At 38.5% G+C, this 18,163-nt stretch overlaps 1 protein-coding gene across 1 annotated transcript; it reads right to left on the bottom strand.

The window, feature by feature from the left end:
* Nucleotides 1-5,818: 5,818 nt before the first annotated feature.
* On the bottom strand, nucleotides 5,819-12,586 carry nr1d2a (nuclear receptor subfamily 1, group D, member 2a). The gene is made up of 8 exons (XM_062422700.1): nucleotides 12,286-12,586; nucleotides 10,013-10,243; nucleotides 9,809-9,897; nucleotides 9,544-9,688; nucleotides 8,647-9,359; nucleotides 8,333-8,518; nucleotides 7,354-7,564; nucleotides 5,819-7,179 (listed from the first exon to the last, which is right to left on the bottom strand). The coding sequence occupies exons 1-8, from the start codon at nucleotides 12,314-12,316 to the stop codon at nucleotides 6,980-6,982; spliced, it is 1,806 nt and encodes a 601-aa protein (XP_062278684.1). The 5' UTR covers nucleotides 12,317-12,586; the 3' UTR covers nucleotides 5,819-6,979.
* Between the last annotated feature and the right edge of the window lie 5,577 nt (nucleotides 12,587-18,163).

The raw sequence follows: 18,163 nt of genomic DNA, 5'->3' as shown, positions 1-18,163 counted from the left end.
CACTTTGACTGCTTCATATTTAAATATCCAAATGAGGAGTCACCTTGATGCGACTTAAAGAGTTTAACATGATGTTTGGTTTCCACTGCTGGCCTGATCGGACCACCTCCATAGCTCTCAATGCAATGCAATACAATACAATACAATCTTCTAAATGCACCACTTGGTTATGTAGAGATGAATAAATATGGTTAAGTATAAATATGATGGGAACATATTTCAGTAGGTGGCTTCATGTTTACAGTTTTTTTTTTTTTTCCCCCCCTCGTCCTGTTTTTATTATCCAATTTAAAACTGATTCATTTCTTTTAATCCATCAGTTTAGACACAATCCAAACAAGACCAGTCTGAAACCATGTACACTAAAAGTCACTGGGTTAAAATTTTAACTAGTTTGGGTTAATTTAGCACCTGTGGGTTCACAAAAGTAACACTCGCTTATGTTTACCCACCGTTACGCACAAACTTCAGCTAAAAACTGTCACAAATGTATTGTTTTTTATACAAATGGATGCACATATGACCTTCAATACACAAGTTAGATACAAGATAAACAATCAGTAAAGTTTAACCCCCCTGTTGTTTTCCCGTAAAAAATGCACCTTTGTGCTTCGGGGTCAAAACTGACCCGCTCTGGTTAAATGAGACATTTTCAGTTAACTTCATTCCAACTTATTAACACAGGTTTTACACATATTTATGGAAATTGTGCTCAGTAGCCCTCATTTAAAAGAAAGTATACCTCATTTTTTGAGTTGAACGCCTGCTGTCATGCCCGGGAAAACAGGAGCGTTAATAAGTTTAAAAAGAATAGACTATAAGAAGCTTTAGTTTGGATAAATAACTCAACAGTAAAATAAAAAATAACACTAAAACTGGGTCAAAATAACCTCTGTCTTGAGATTCTTTCTGGGTAACATTAAACTAGTATTATATTGGTTCTAAAAACTGGGTAAAGTTTTAATCCAGTGGTTTTTAGTGTGCAGTAGTCTTAATAATTTGCATTAAACAGGTTCCGGTTCAGCACAACACAGTTTACTGTAACACTAAATACATATTAAGAACCTTTCAGACTACTTTTATACACAACATTAAGCATTACATTTGTTTACATGCATCGCTCCTTGTTAAAATTGAATTTGATATTTTTTAATTGCATAAAACCAATTGTCCATTTAACATTCAGGATGGCAGCAGCTGATGTTACTTTGAACCTGTAAAGTGTTTGTTTGTTCAGCTTCTCGTCTGACAGGCAGAGCCAATAAATTCAATGCAAATCAAATATTCTCTCAAACTATCTCGTCATCGTTCGTCGCTCCACAGATCTGAGTTATACAGATATTATTTGGCTGGACACGGTTCCACCATCTCCAGGAGTTTGCACCATTGCCCTTATTTCCCTTCCAGGATTCTGGGTCACAGCTGAGTCTGATTCACGCCTCCGGGCCTGTTAAACCTGCTTCTGTCCTCCGTGCCTTCGGTTTTTGCTGGGTCAGTGTGTTTCACTCTGCAGTGATGCTGAGCAGTGATCCAGATCATTTTTTGTGGTATTCACAAAGGAGGACGTGAGGGCAAGAAATGAGCCCAAATCCTGAGGGTTAACGATATTTACTGATGTATTTATCGTAAATCTTGCCATCCTGAAAGAAATAGAACCGGGTTTATTACCAACCTCACATATATTTGCAATTAAAAGACTGTGCCTGTCTTAACGTGGAACAGACTGTCAAGTTTACAAGTAAGTGAGAAGTAAACTGAGATTTGGACACATTACTGACAGATGAGGTGTTCTTTCTATGTGATGCTCTCATCTGTAAAACTTGACTCATCACACTGTGGGATTATTAGGAGAAAGTAGAAAAAATATGCCACAGACACTATGATGATTCCTAATGTGGGGATAATTTAAAGCAACATATTGTACAAAACATCCCTCAAATAAAATGGTGGCATTTCATCCACTCGTGACAAGATTGTTGTTGCCAAACTTTGCTTGTCATTGTGACTTTTTGCTTCCTTGTGCCTTGTTCCATTTTTGCTAATCCTGTTTTCTCTGTGCTCCAGGACCGTTAGTCACCAGTCACTCCGTCCTCCATCCTCACCCCCTTTCTGCTTTTGCAATAAACCATCATTTTATCAACAACCTTTTTTTTGTGTCCTGCGTTTGGGTTCCCAGCAGTGTTCATGATACAGCAGGCTTTTCTCAACACCTCCTTAACATTAAAAATGTTATTGTTGCTTCATTGAAACTAAACTGAAATGCAGTGAAAACCAAACTGGCGCAAAGTGGCTCTCGTGGACACTTCACTCTCCAAAGAGGAGGTCTTTTCAGGCAAAATAAGTTAATAACTGGGCTGTAAAATAAAATATAACTTACAAAAAGTATTGGTGGTAAACTTTGCATTACTGGGAACATTATATTTGACAGCTCCCGGTTGATTTGCAAATCAAATGACGTCCGGAAGTCTACGTTGAAACAGGATTACATTTAACCAGGTGGATCTCATTTCAATGACTATATTTCAGTGTGTTATTTGGACCTGCAACATATTGAAATAGTCATTTAAATGCTGTTGAAATTATGTTCATATGTAACCTTGTTGTCTGTTTAAAGAGTGCTCACTGGGTTTCTTTTAATGACGTTTCATCAATGAGCCCAGAGAAAAATCTGTTCTAGATGAGACAGCGATGCAGATTTCATGCAGTACAAACAGACAACATGTAGAGAAAATAATAAAATAAATCAAATATCTCTCAGACAGAGATTCAAATGCTTCACATGACGGTACTTTACACTATCTTATGATAAATATGTAATTATTTTATCAATAAAATAAATAATAATTCATCATAAAACCGCTTATGAAGGAGACTTTTAAACAGAAGATGGATATTTCTTTTAAATGTTCTATTATGTATGAAAAGATACTTGATGGACACGAAAATAACATTTATTATGAACTTAAGTTAAAATAATGTTAGCCAGCTAAATCAGTAATAGATGCAATGTGTGGCTAAGTGAAATATCTGGTGTGAGGTGTGCTAACAAAACAGAAAAAACCCTTCTAGCTGATGGAGGCCTGGAAGGAAGAGAACAGAGAGATTAATTAGCACAGAAGTCACCTAAATAGGCTGAGGCCTAAACTACCCAGGTGCAGGTAGTTTCCTGATGTCCTCTCTACTCCCGTCCACTGGCTCCAGGGCCGGGGGTAAAAACATAACTGACGTTCACACCTCTTATCAGAAGACAGCGTACTTAAATCTTTCTTATAGTCATCTTACAGACTTCTTTATCTCACTTAAAGTTTAGTGGTATTCACTCTAATTCTCTGAAAACATGAAGGTTTATAATTCAGCAGCTGATTGGTGACATCTTAATTATTTGTATATACTCAAAAAAACAAGACAGCTGTGAGTCTGATGGTAAATGTCCGCTGTTCCCTTTTGATATATATAATATTTTGTCCTGTTTTTGTATTTGTAATCTTTTTTTATTGAACTTTTTCCATCATATGCATTAACTCAATGACACAAAACAAAAATCCACATCACAGTCAAAACACACTAAACCTAATGCACAAATCTGCCAATCTGCCAAAGCTGCCAAACACTCTGAGGATGGGGACAGAGGGTCAGGGAACAAATACTTAATGGTTGGATATAAAATGTTGTTCAAAATAGGAAAAAAAAAAGGCTTCCAGACTTTAAAAAATATCTTCACTGAGCCCCTCGTGGAGAATACTGTGTGCTCTCGACACTATTTTCATATGCAAAGCTTGACTTTGATAGAGGTTAAACTTATCGTGCAGACTATGACGTGACCATGATGTGATTTACCGTAATTAATAAAAAAAATAGGGATGAAAATGTTTAAATTTTTGGTTTAATGAACATAAGGCAGCCACTCATTTCAACCCCCATCATAAATCCCTAACCCACATAAAGAAATAAACACTAACTAATATAATACATCTTATTATAAATGTGTTAATTAGTCAATTAAATTTGCAAGTTACACACAAATATGTGATCTTCCAACAGGTTTAAAGAGTAACTGCAACCCCAAAAAACCCAATAATTGAATATTATGATTTCTTTATTACTTGTGTCAGATAGAGAAATACAACACTCATCATTTTGTCACCAGCTAAGCAAATATATTTTCGTGGTTTGAGCATTTGCTTTACTAAAATCAGGCTCATGTTGTGCCTACAATAAAAGGAATCAAATGAACAAAGCCTTTAATCCTAAAAGCAGATTGTCAAAAGCAGCGACATCTGAAAGATCACGGCGGTGTGTCACCAACTTTCTCTGTAGATGTAATGACTTTTAAGACTCCTTTAGTGTTTTATTTTCCTCCAAAAGAAGCACCAAGTGACAAATCCAGCAACTTTTTGGACACACTTTAACTTCTCACCGATATCTGTCAGTGAACGAGGGGCTGTTGTGTTATCAGGTCATTCCCATTGTTAATACACTACAGCAGGACGCCACCCTTAATGTTCCCTCCTGTGATTGCACAACTAAAGCTCTCATCTCATAACCCGAGTCAATCAGCGCTCGTCATTAATACACAGGAGGGGGTCGTGCCTTCAGTCTTGATTGTCTGGCTGTTTGTAAGCAGATCATCTCAAAAACGACTTAAATTTCTGTTCAATCTGGTGCAAAAAAAACTAGTTCACTGCTTCTAACTTCAACAGTGAGGCACTGAAAATCTTTTTTTAATATGGATTCTTCACTTTAACACTCATTTGTGCTTTTAAAATCATTAAAAAACATTTTTTATGCACAAATGTGTTTCACAAAGACCTTTTTTCTCTCGGCTCACTTAGTGCTGTTTTGCAGCTGTTCATGAAATGCTGCAAGATATTTTCTTAGAATTCAGGACACATGATTTTGTTGCCGTCTGCACAAAATAACGCTCAGAGAAGCTCAAAATAAATCCTGCTTTTGATCCTTTTTTGTGCATTTTATTTACCTTCAGGCTTCTCTTTTAGGTTGTATGACTCAGCAAAGCATGACTGTTGAGTGATGCAAGAAAACTGAAACACACATTTCACCCATTAAATTGTGTAAATGACAGTCTTGACCTAATCTGAGAGGAGAAGAATCAGAGTCACACTGGAATATGATGTTAATACAGGTGATTTTTCCAATGATACACCTACTGTGTGTAAAAACTACCCATTTCCTACTCAAAATGTGCTTTTATCTGTTACCTGCTTGGATTTATGAAGTATATTTCATAAACAGCAGCAGCTAACTGCAGCTTCTCACACAGAGCTCCTTACAGTCATCATCAATTATATGAGTTACATGTTTGCTTTTCTTTCTGTGACATGTTGAGATATCTTCTGCTGCACCCCCCCCCCCCCCCCAATCTATAATCTCTCATCTATAGTTGAAACATTTATCATTTTAAAAGGATGTTTCACTCACTTTCACATTGTCCGTGTCGTTCAGCCACGTTCAGAATAGATTTTTCTTGTGCTTAATTTCCTGATGCAGCTTCTCAGTTATTCCACAAGAAGGAAAAAGATGCATATAGCTCTGAGAGACTTCTATCAAAACATTCAGACAATTATTAATTATTCAAAGTGTCGGAATAAAGTGTTCAGATTAATATTATGTTTAATATAGTGTATAAAGTCAAAGGGATTTTATTAATGGTAATGTAAGTTTAGTCAAATGTAATTCGCTGCTGTGTAATTTGCTGTTAGCAAACATCGCCACCTCGTGGAGGATCACAGTCACTGCTACGCCATCAATGACTTCCATTTATACTTGAATATCAGTAAAAAACACAACATACACAGAATATTCTTCACTTGTATTTATTTATACTATATCATCATATTTCTATGTTCATGAGATATCTTTATATATATATATATATATATTTATATAGTTATTTACAAATGGCAGTGGTGCCAGTAGAAGAAACATATTTCAACAAAATGGATGACAAGTTTCAATTCAGTGCTATGCTGAAAGTACACAAGTTTGATTTAAAAAACAAAACAAAAAAACAAAACAAACATTTGTCATAAAAACTGGAAAGTGAGAAAACAGCAAAAACACTTGTGTGTGATAACATTTACATGTAGTCTTTACATGGTCATGTCACACTTGTTGGTGGATTTTTGTGTCACTTGGTTTCTTCTGCTCCAGAACTTGTGCAAATGTAGTGTTGCTGAAACAATAACGTCATCGACTCCCCCAGAAATCATCAGGCAGTGTACAGGCAGTTGACATCGACAAAAATTAAATTAAAAAAGAAAAACAATAGTACACTATACACACGGAAAGTTGAAACAATGAACTGATGCTTTCTGAGGCAAGGGGAGAAGATCCAAGTATAGTTTTTTCGCATTAAGTACAGCCATGCATTAGCAGCAATCGTCACACATTCTTTAATACATTTTCTGATAGCTTGCCTTTCTCTCCAACATGTATCAGTCAGAAATAATATATTTGGACCAAATAAACATGCGGTATGTAAGGTTTATATTGTCTCTCACATTCGCCTGCTTATTAGAGAATACACTTTTGAATTAAATGGCTTTTGGAGGAAACATAATATGCTGAAAAATCGTATTATCTATGAATTAATTAACATTGTTTTATTCTCTCTATCATCTCACAAAGCCAGTTTACTATTTTTCTTTCTATTGAAAATAGAGAAGGGTCTCCAACTTTGCAAAAAAACTAGGAACCTCTGACACACGTGCGCTCGTGTGTATTTGTGTGCAACAAGCATAAGCTATCTCATCTATAAATACAGTACATTTCATATTTTCTCTCTTCCGACCCCACATGGTCTACTTAACAAAAATAGAATAAAAAATAACTTTCAATACATTCTACAAAGAAACACACATCTGGGTTGGTCAAATACAGAGGATGGATGGGGGGGTTGGTGGGGGGGAAGTGAGAGGCAGGTCCTGGTGGAGGTGTGTGGATATGGTTAAGGAAGCTTTCAAGGGTGCACTTTGAAGGAGAGCAGTTCCTCTGAGTGCATGTTATTAAGTGAGCGCAGCTCGGGAAGTTTGAGCAGCAGCTTGGTGAAAGTGGTGGCCGCCTCCTCGCCTTGGTTCTGCATCACCAGGTTTCGCAGGGCCCGGATCAGTTTGTCCTGCAGGGCCTCCACTGCGTTAAGGTCCTGGATACCTGAGCGATCTGAGACCAGAACAAGAAGGGAGAAAAGGTTAGAGATCAGTGAAGGACTAAGTTAATATTTTACATCATTTAAGAGTGTTTTCTGGCCTTTTCCTTCTTAATATGTTACACTGTTTTAAAAGTGTGTGCAGGATAAAACTTTTGCTGACAGTAGAGCGCTTTACTCTTTCTTACCGGCTGAGACGAGCACCACAGCAGTGAAGAGGCTCATTTCCTCGGAATCCAGCCGCAGCGCCATCAGTTTCTCGCTGAACTCGCACATGGAGTTGAGCAGCTCGCCGGCGCCGAGCGACCGTAGCGTGTCAAGGCTGTAACGTTTGCCACTAAGGAAGGTCACCGTCCTATCCACCATGTTGAACAGAGAGGCGAATCGGACCATCAGCACCTGGGAGACGAGAGAAGGAAAGTTTTTAGGTTAATGGTTTGATGTGTGCAGGTTAAGTCTAGATTTTAATTTTAAAACGTATCACTGGTGTTTTAAATGTCCTGAGGGCACGTTGCCAATTAAAACTCCTCTGAAGGAAACTTTCTTCTAACTTAAGTTACTGCCTCAGGTGCAGGACATGAATTAGCAACTTTTGCACCACACTGATAATAAAAAAAACTAACAAAGAAATGAAATCTGTGTGCAAACAAGAGCACACCCAAACCTGAGTACGTTAATGTGAATAGGAACAAAAGCTACAATGCGAGTATCTGAGCTTTCCAGAGACGAGCGTAATATTACACAGTCTGAATCTGACAAAGAATTTGTAAAGTATCGTTCACTCGTGCTCCAACTGTTATCAGAGCAAATATTAGTCAGCACACACAGCTGACAGTTTGCTCTGTTTGGGAAAGCCGCAATAGATCCTGTATTATGGGTATTTGAAGAGGCTGCCTTGTTTGGCTTCAAAGTGAGCACAAAATAACACGAGCTGTTTATGTTTTTCCTGTTTGCCTTTTTTTCCACATTTATTTATTCGGCGGGGGGGGGGGGGGGGGGGGGGGGTTTAACTGAGAGCAATGCACTCTTTATCAGGATCTCACCAATCTCATCCTGGCTGTCCAGTATAATCACAGTCTGACCTGCTGAGCAGCTGCACTGGGTTAAAAGCCTTGCTGAAGGGCAGCTCAGTGGTGGTAATTCACTTTCCCCATCCCTCCTTCTTACCTCGAAAGTTCCAGCTTTCAGCAGGCTGACTTGGTCGTGCTCGGGGATGTCGCGGAAGCCTGGGATCCTCTTGGCGAACTCGACCACCTCCCGCACGGCGGGTGTGAAGCTCATGGAGAACTCCTCCCAGATCTCCTGGCTGGGCTTGTGAGGGTCCACGTAGGGTGAGGTGTTCATCGGACATACCTGGAAGGACAACAATCAGAAAGAATTATTAAAAAAATGGAAAAAAAATTGCAAAAGAATCTCCATCTCTTTTATTAAGCTAATAACAGATTTCATTTTGTTTTTGTGTATGTTCAAACAACACTCACCAAGTGTGCTCTATTATTCACACTGTTGGTTGGTCCATTGTAACCACTTGAGGCAGTTTGTGTGATAAATTCATGCTGTCTTTGGCTGTCTTCTGATGGCCCACAGCTAGGGGCGCTGTTGAGCTGCTGCTGCTGCTGCTGGTAAACTCCCCTCTCCTCCCTGAAAGCAGTGTTGGTGACGTGTTGGCTGTTACTGTATGAACTGTGCTGGTAACCTCTCATAACGACATTGTTGTTCCAGCTGTTCCAGCCTTCCTGCTGCTCCTCCATACGACTGTCACACGCCGTCTCCTGGGCAGCTGTGACTGGCGATGGGGAGACCTGTTCCTGTCGCAGGGACCTCTGCTGGCTGTATGCGAAGGCATCTTGGTGCTGCCTGCTGCTCACTGAGACAACAGCCTCATCCTCGCCGCTGTCTGATGCGCAAGAGGAGGCTGAGCTGGAGTTGGTGTCCATGGAAACCACAGACTCCGAGTCCTGGGGGCATTGCGGGGAGGAGGGGTTGGAGCACGATGGGGAATCGGAGGAGGAGGAAGAGGAGGGCGAGGGGCTGGCGTCGCTGGTCAGGGACTCCATGGGCAGCGTCGGGCTCTGGTGGCCGTGCAGCATGCTGTGCAGCTGGCTGTTGTTGCTCATCATGTTGTTCATGGCGTTCTGCATCTCCAGCAGCATCCTCTGCTTTTCCCTCTTTGGGATGCGACCAAATCTGACAGCTGTGAGCAAATGATCACGGCCGTTAGATGTTGCTGTGTTCTCTTTGGGTATACACTTCCAAGCTTTTTGCTTTTCGCTTTTCTCTTCATGCTCAGCAGGTATGTAAATGTATATAAATGCATGCTCTAACTTGACTATTATACACTGAACAACAAGCTGAAAGCAAACAAATGCAATGCTCACCATCTCTGGACATGCCGACGGACAAACACTTCTTGAACCGGCACTGCTGGCAGCGGTTCCTGTTGATCCTCATGATGATGCAGTTCTCCATCTTAAGACACTTCTTGTACTGGATGTTCTGCTGGATGCTTCTCCTGAAGAAGCCCTGAGGAACAACAATGTGAAACGTGAGTTAGCAGCAGCCAACAAGCATGTGCACAATCACTGTGAGGACATGAATCAATCTAGCAGTGACGCAACCTGTCACTTAAGAAACTTGTCTCACCTTGCAGCCCTCGCAGGCATGAACGCCATAGTGGAAGCCCGAGGCCACATCACCGCAAACCTTACACAACAGCACCATGCCATTGATTTCTGGGGGGAAAAAAACATAAATCATCATCATTCATCTGCACAAGATCATATATAAATATAATGTATTTCTTCATGTAACATTTCAGTAATTGCAAACATTTTATATTCTGCTTACTGGTGATGCTGCTCTTGGCGGATGTGGAGGAGCGCCCGGCCTTCTCCATGCCGTGGCCGGTTCTTGGCCCGTTCTTGGCAGGCGGAGCGATGTCCACCACCATGCCCACAGCCCTGCTGGGCAGCGAGGGGCGAGAGAGAGGCGGCGATGTGGAAAGGTAGCCGCTGCTTGGGCTGGTGCTCATACAGGACTCTGGGGCGGAGCCTGAGGAGATGTAGGCGATGACTCCTCCTGTGGAGAAGGAAATATGGTGACATGTTATAGCAGGTTAACTTCCTTTATGAAGTCTCTCTTTTTACTTCCTGGCTCTTATTTAATGACCTACTGTTCTACAGCATACATAAAACTGGAAACTAGCACAACTGCATTTTCCTGCAGTTGTTCTGACCTGAAATTACTCTGTGGCACTAAGCAAACACAACACCTTCTTTCCATGTAAATCTACTTCTGAGAAACACACATTGTCTTATCAACTAAAGTCAACAAATCCTATCAGGGAATCAGATGTTTTATTTCTCTACTCTACGACGCATCAAACATGCAAACGTTGAGGCAAGCCAAAGACAATAACATCAGTTAAAGTGTAAACTTTTGGCAGCACATTATGTCCAAGGGCCTCTCATTCACCCAAACAGTTAAGTGTATGTGTTTAACAACTGCTATGCTTGACCTGCTTTATCACCTCCAGTCCTTGCTGGTTGGATAACACTCTTACATAACATGCCTGTGTCTCTATGCTATGGGAGTGTGCTCTGCTGACTGACTCCCAGACAGGGTCACTGAAGCACTGGAGCAACATAACAGTTGTGGGAACAAAAGGCAGCAAAGGGAAAACATGCATGAGTGGGGTTATGTAATGACAGGTTGGGTCAGAAAACAAGTCTGGTGACAGTTTTTGTAACAAGGATTCATAATTAAATTAAACATTTTAAATCTGAGATAACCAGGTGACTTTTAATTGTTTGATTTGTTCATATTCAATTAATTTACACGTTAGCAATTTATATCAAACTGCCCTTGAGCAAGGTATTGACATTGTACACTAAGCTGCTCTAGAGACTAGTCACTGTGCATGAATAGAGCAGTGGGTGCAGTCTGAAAAAGCTTTTTTTTTTTTTTTTTTTTTTTTTAAGAAAAAAGTTGAATTTCCCGCAAGAACAAACGTCACACGAAACTGAGCGACTTTAATGGAATATTTGTGTAAAAGCCGAAGTGTGTTTTTCTTCATTAACACTAAAACCCCCTAAAAGTCAAGCAGCAACAACAGCAGCAGCAGATGATTACCTAACCTCAACCATGACTGCTCTCTTTCACAGGCCCACCCACACGTGGACCTGTCATGCACTTTCTGTGAAAGCGAAGGAGGAGGAGGAGGAGGAAGAGACAGAAAATGTAGGTCAGCTCGCTCGAGATCTCTCTCTATGCTCCCTGTCTCACGTGTACCGCGGAGTGCGCCTCGCGTTCGACACTGCTGTGTACAGAACGGATTGTGCAATGTTGTACGTCACGGACCAATCACAGCGCAGTTCCAGCACGCAGAGTGGAAGGAATGGAACGCCCTCTCGACCAATCGGACGCGTGTTCTAGACGAGCGTGTACACACAGACACATGGCTAGGCTACGCTGTCCATGTGAGCAGCAGCGAGGAAGTGGAACACTGTTGTTGTGTCAAATGTAAATGCCGCACTGACACTCCTAACCCCGGTTTAACACACGTCAAAAAAGGAGGGGGGGCTGGAATTACCTTTTTAGGAACATTGAAAACACAAGACATTGAAATAGAATATTTTTAAATATACGTGGAAACTTTCTGACTCCTAGACGATGATTGTGATGAAGCATAACACCAAGAACAAAACAATTCCAGGTCACCATTCATTCGTGTTGTGTCCTAAAAAACGCATTTTTTTAAAAGCCTGTACTGCTTTGTTGGTAGTTATTACGATGCATTTAACGACTTTAAGCCACAGATTCGTCTATTTTAAGCCTTTTTTATGATTGACACAAATGACTTTAGTTGGCTTTATCTCCCTAAAGATCATACATAGCAAAAGAAGGCACAATGAAGCTTTATATATTATGTGTGAAATTAGCATTTAAAGATAATCAGACATTTATGGAGGACACATTGTTTCCTTCAATGTTAAATTGCAACAAGTCCCTGCACACTACATGCAATGGAAACATCACAGCCAATCTTTTTTATATTTGTTATTCCTTTACAATTACTATCTCGTTGCAGTAAATTAATGTATGAAACATTGTCTTCTTACCAGGCTTGGCTGTCCCCATTTCCTCAGGCATCTTTCTGATCGAGGAAAAAAGGAAAATCTCCCGTTCACAGAAAGATCAAATGTGAAAAGTCGACTTGTCCGTCACTGTCACACGAAAACGATGCAGCAACTTGAACAAAAACTTGTCGACTGTGTTTTTTAAAAGCAGGATGAGTTTTTTTTTAGAGATGTGTGCTGAAGCTCATCTCTGGTCTCCTCTGATTTTCAGGGGGAATTGTTCTGCAGGTCTTGACTCTGTGCTTCATGAAGCGGTCAGGTCGAGGACGAGTGTGCGACTGAATTGAAGGAACTCCCCCTCTTGTTGTGAGACTGCGGGTGAGTCAAGAGAACTAAATGTTCTCAATAGTGGGCTCGCCCATGTGACCCATTTGTCGGCCACGCCTCTCCATACTTTAACCCAGTGACACACTTTTAGGACAGCGGAGAGGGCGGAGCTAAGCGTCCACTCGACGTAACAGAGGAATGGTAACATCGCGGTCACGTTGCAGAGCACAACGTGAAGAAAAGGGAGAAGCCTGGACAGTACAGTGCAGTCACGCTGTGTGAGCTGCAGTCCAGCTGATGAATGATCGAGTCAGGCCAGGTTTTTTTGTTGTTGTGTTTTTCATGTGGTGAAACACGTTGTTCATACATACGAGCTGCTGCAGGCACATTTAACTAGATCATTAAACAGGCTGTGTACAAGTGGGATCCAAAGTCTAAGCCCACTTTCCCCATTAATAGGACAGACTGTTTGTTTACAACATCTTTTTAAAAAGAAAACATTTAATATTTGTCTCAGCACTCTTCACTTCTTTCAAAAAGCCTAACCCTAGCCCTTTTTTTCATATAGTGAAACACGTTGTTCATGCATACAAGCTGCTGCAAGCCCATTTAACTAGATAATTAAACAGTTACAGGTTCTCTTTCCTTCCAACATCAATTGCTCTTCTTAATAAACAACCTGCCAAATTTCAATCTTAATCTAATGATCTATTTATTAATTTGGAACTCTTGCACTTGATCCTTTTTAAAAACATGGTCCCTGCTGCCCTGTTTATTGTATTATTGTACTTTTTCTCTTACTTATGCCATTGGTTCTTAAGGGTAAGCTACCTTGAGCACAGTAGTCTCAACTTTTTTTTTATTCGACTTGTTTTCTTTTTTATTCTTGTATAAATCGGTTCCAGCACAAGTCACTTTTATCTATGTGCAATATTTCTTACTAGGTTTTAATGCAATATCTGATTGAAAATCCAGAAACCACAGTAATGTGTAGACCCACTTTCCCCATAAATAGGACATACTGTTTGTATACAACATCTTTTTAAAAATAACATTTAATATTTGTCTCTGCACTCTTCACTTCTTTGAACTAGTTGTATCCTGTTTACAGTCCACAGAAACTGTTTCACCTGTTTATAGCCACTCCTTCCTTGAGTATATATGAGTGTATGTTGTTATTCTGTGTACATTGAGAGCCATTAAGCTAGAGTCATATCCCTTTCATATGTAAACATAGGCTGCGTGGCCAATAAAGATGATTCTGATAAAGGTTTTAGGTACATACTTTCAGTGCTCTCATTTTATTAGACTCCATCACCAGTGTTTCTGCAGGCTTCACCATGTTACATTTCTGAGGATTTTTCCAAATACATTCCCATAAACTGTATCCTGAAATTGTTTACCCTACAACTAGAATGTTTTAAAATGTTTATATGATTGTTTGTATATCTTATATGTTCTTATATGGTTAAACTTTATTTGCAGTATGTGGGACAGATGGTATAGGACATGGTTTTTACAGATGTGAGACTCTAATAATACACAGCAGTATTTGTTCTCAAGAGGCGGCAGCAGTTCATGCCTCTGGCTGCTTGGATGACATCTTCAGTATTGACTTTATCTCCAAACTCAATCTTTCTGTGCTCCAGCTGTATTCCCTGCTGTCTTAAACAACGTCACCCGCTGCATTAAGCCTGTTTCACTGTCAAAGTTTGAAAGACTTACATGAAAAAAACAACTAGTGGTGATGAAGGCTAGAATGATTGACTAATTGCAATGTGAAATAAGTGTCAATTCACATTTGTGTCATTACTTCCTGGCAGTATATAACAATCATTCACCAATAATATAAGTAATGGTTCACTAAACATGACCTGGACATGGATAAATCTATAATCTATAAAATACTATATCAAAATAAACATAAAACATATGAACACGTACATGAGATGAAACACAAATCCCACTTGATAACATTACTAAACATAAGATTAAATAAAGTGAAAATACAATATACAGAATAAATACTTCAATGTAAGTAATTTGAGATTCAACACGTGAAAACTCAGTAGGTATTTCGCCTTGTGTACACGATCATTAAATTAGTGCGTGGGACTCCGAAGCCATGAGCAAACAGTAACTCCCTTTTCCCAGTGGACACAAACTCACCACCAGTTTTGATTAATCAAATAAGCCTTTTTAGCATCTTCCCACAGGTTTATCCTCACTGTGGGTCTTATCTGTGTTGAGTGTGCTGCCCCAGTATGTACATGTACATAAATGTTTGCATATGTATGTATACATGCATACAGTATGGACATAGATATGTATATGCATGTACAGTATGTATGCATGTAAGTGGTTGTGTAAGCACTTGAATAAATCTGTTTTTAGTATGATTTATTTTAACCTGATAACCAAAATGAATACAAATCATTCAGTACTTTAACGTAAGATGTGTATTGTATTGTTGATGTAGTATTTTTATACTGTGGTATTGCTATATTTACTTCTGAGTACTTCCTTAAGCACTGGTTTAAAGGGGCCTAAAACATACAACACATTACAATACAATGTAGTCCAATACAACTAATACAACCTCACAAAGACCACAAAGAGCAGAGATTTCTTGACAGACTCAACAAATAACAGCATTCACAGGAGTTTGTATTGGACTGCTTTACAGGTGTCCATATTGTTAGGGTTATCTCATTTAAGGTGTCAGTTTAAGTATGCAGCAATAGAACTGCCAAACCACCAACAAAAATAAAATGGTCCTGGATTCTAAAAACCTGTTATCTATAAAGAGATGCACATCAGTACAAGTTGATATGAGTGGGAAATGTTAGATGGTGGTGATGGCTTTGAAAAAAAACAACGTATCAGTGCACCCCTAGTGTGGAGTTTCATTATCTTGGGTTGCTGACATTGGCTTACCGCATGTTTATTTTTCCTTTAAAACCAAATCAAGCTGACTTCATATCGACTCCTTGGAGACCTAGATGTCCAAGCTTTCCAAATAAAAGTTTTTTTGTTTAAATTTGTTAAATTTGTTTTGTTTTTTCACCTTTAACCCCAAGCAGTACTGTGGCTTTTATCTTTCTGCAGATGGAAATAACTGTATTGTGTTCATGAAATTTGAATTCTCAGTTTAGCCAATCAGGGTGCATGATCTCACTGTGCTTTAATTAATTAAAACAATTAGATTAACACCTAGTTTACTCTCAGATAAAGTTGACAGATGAATACTCTGCAGCCAATTTTTGATCTGTAAACACAAGTCCTTTCACAATGTTGTTATGCTGAATTGAAAGTGAAATTGTGTTATTTGTTACTTTTTAGAAACCACCTGGAAGTCCCCAAGAGTGCCCCAAATTATAGTTTACTGGATAAATGTACGTATATATCAGCTACCTCTTAATTAATTATTTAGTATGACTTTATATTATTTAGCACTGGTCTTTTTAAAAAAAACTGCTGCTGGCTTCATTGTCTTTTAATTGTTCTTATGCGTTTGTTAGGTATGATTTATTCTATTCTATATTGCACTATGGTCCTGAGAAATGCCCCAAATCATATTTGATTGGATAAATGTATATATATATATACATATATATACAATTATATGAATCTAACATATACATAAAGTCCTTATACTATATGCAAATGTGCAATGTTCTTGGGATTAGACAGTAAGGACAGCCATTTAAAATTATCTTACATTTTTTGGTGACTAATCCTGAATTTGGGAGTAGTTTATATATATATATACATATATATACACATATATATATACATATACACACATATATATACATATATATATATACATATATACACACACATATATATACGTATATATATATATATATATATAAACTACTCCCAAATTCAGGATGTCACCAAAAAATGTAAGATAATTTTAAATGGCTGTCCTTACTGTCTAATCCCAAGAACATTGCACACTTGCATATAGTATAAGGACTTTATGTATATGTTAGATTCATATAATTACAGGTTATTAGAGATTGTTTATTGTATACAGTATTATATACAAGCCATTACAAGGCTACTGTTGTGTTAATTTTGAATTTCCCCCGAAGATAAGATAACATATTCCTTAATTAGTCCCACAATGGGGATATTTGCATTATTACAGCAGCATAGTGGACATTAAAAATAGAAGAGCATCAATAAAATAAAATAAAAAAACAGTAGTAAAATGTAATAAAACATAATAAATATAGGCATGACATTATGTACAAGAGTAATCCCTAAGGGGATCAATAAAGTTTACCTTACCTTAAAAGAAGGGAAAAGAAAGGGTGTTTTTTTTCTTGGTGTTTTTGACCAATAGCAAGAGATAATTGAGGTCAAAACTTGGACATCAGTAATATTGAACCTAGATGTCACGTTCACGTCCTGACCGAGGCTTTGTTTTAACCTAAATATCGAATGACCCTCCAATTACCACGGTCACATGTACTGGATCGTGGGGGAAACCACAGCGTGATATGAAAATACTATCAAAACAAAGATTAACTGCAGTTATTGTACTCTGATCTAGTTTAGTATAATTGGCAGCTAATACCGTAGCTGGCTGGAACATTATGTCCTTGGCATTCCCTTTTAAATTTAATTACTTGTGATAAAGTGATTTTGCTTTACTGTGTCATAAAGCACTCTGCTCTCGTTGTTGTACAGCACAGAAAACATGTACACAAAAAAATTGTTTAATCACGTTTGGGATTTGTTATTGCACGTGTAAAAGGCCAGCTGTGTTTTGGAAATTAGTTAACCATTAACTTTGTCTGCCTTCTGATATCCAAAAAAGAGAAAAAGACAAAGAAATAAAGAATATGTTTGATTCTTGAGAGGAAGTCTTTCATTAAAATAACTAAGAGAGGCAAGAATCCCTTTGTCACAGTTTAAAAAAGAATGATGTGTTCAACTAGCACACAGGTCAAGAGTGTTTTATTCACCGGATTCAGCTGTCTGGACAGAGTTCAGCCCTCTGAGGAGCAGTTTACTGTTGGCAGGAAATAAGATCATCAAAACCAAAGTATTTTAAGATCTGAACACTGAAACACAGACGTCATATTTTAACCCAGAGCATAAAATTACCCTAAAACATCCCAAGTGCTAAATATTATGTGTAGTCTTGTTAGTTTTGGCAGATGTAATGAGATTTTAACTCTATTTAAACACTATTTCAGGAAGCTAATTTGAGCACACTGACAGTATTAGCTGACTGTACCTCCCAATTCTTTAATTGTTTTTATAAATGCACCATTCACTTTCCTTAAATATAAGAAAAACAAACATTTATATCTCTATAAATAGTATGTGCTTTGTAATTCATGTGTATGCTGCTGCAATTTCCCCATGGAGCGTCAGAAAGAGGTTATACTTGCAGCTAGAAAACAATGAAAAATGTTGTTAAATGTGACACAAATGTGCTCAAAATGACCCCAAACATCAGAATATTAAAACCTACCATTATTTGTCATATTGTCATAATTGTTATAGTTGTAATACTGATGCAGAAATGTGGCTTTCAAATGTGCTCAAGCTTCGTGATTACTGGTAATTT

The sequence above is a fragment of the Scomber scombrus genome, chromosome 7, assembly GCF_963691925.1.
Source record: "Scomber scombrus chromosome 7, fScoSco1.1, whole genome shotgun sequence".
NCBI lineage: Eukaryota > Metazoa > Chordata > Actinopteri > Scombriformes > Scombridae > Scomber > Scomber scombrus.
The sequence above is the reverse complement of the archived record's forward strand: the minus strand, read 5'-3'. Positions and strand labels throughout refer to the sequence as shown.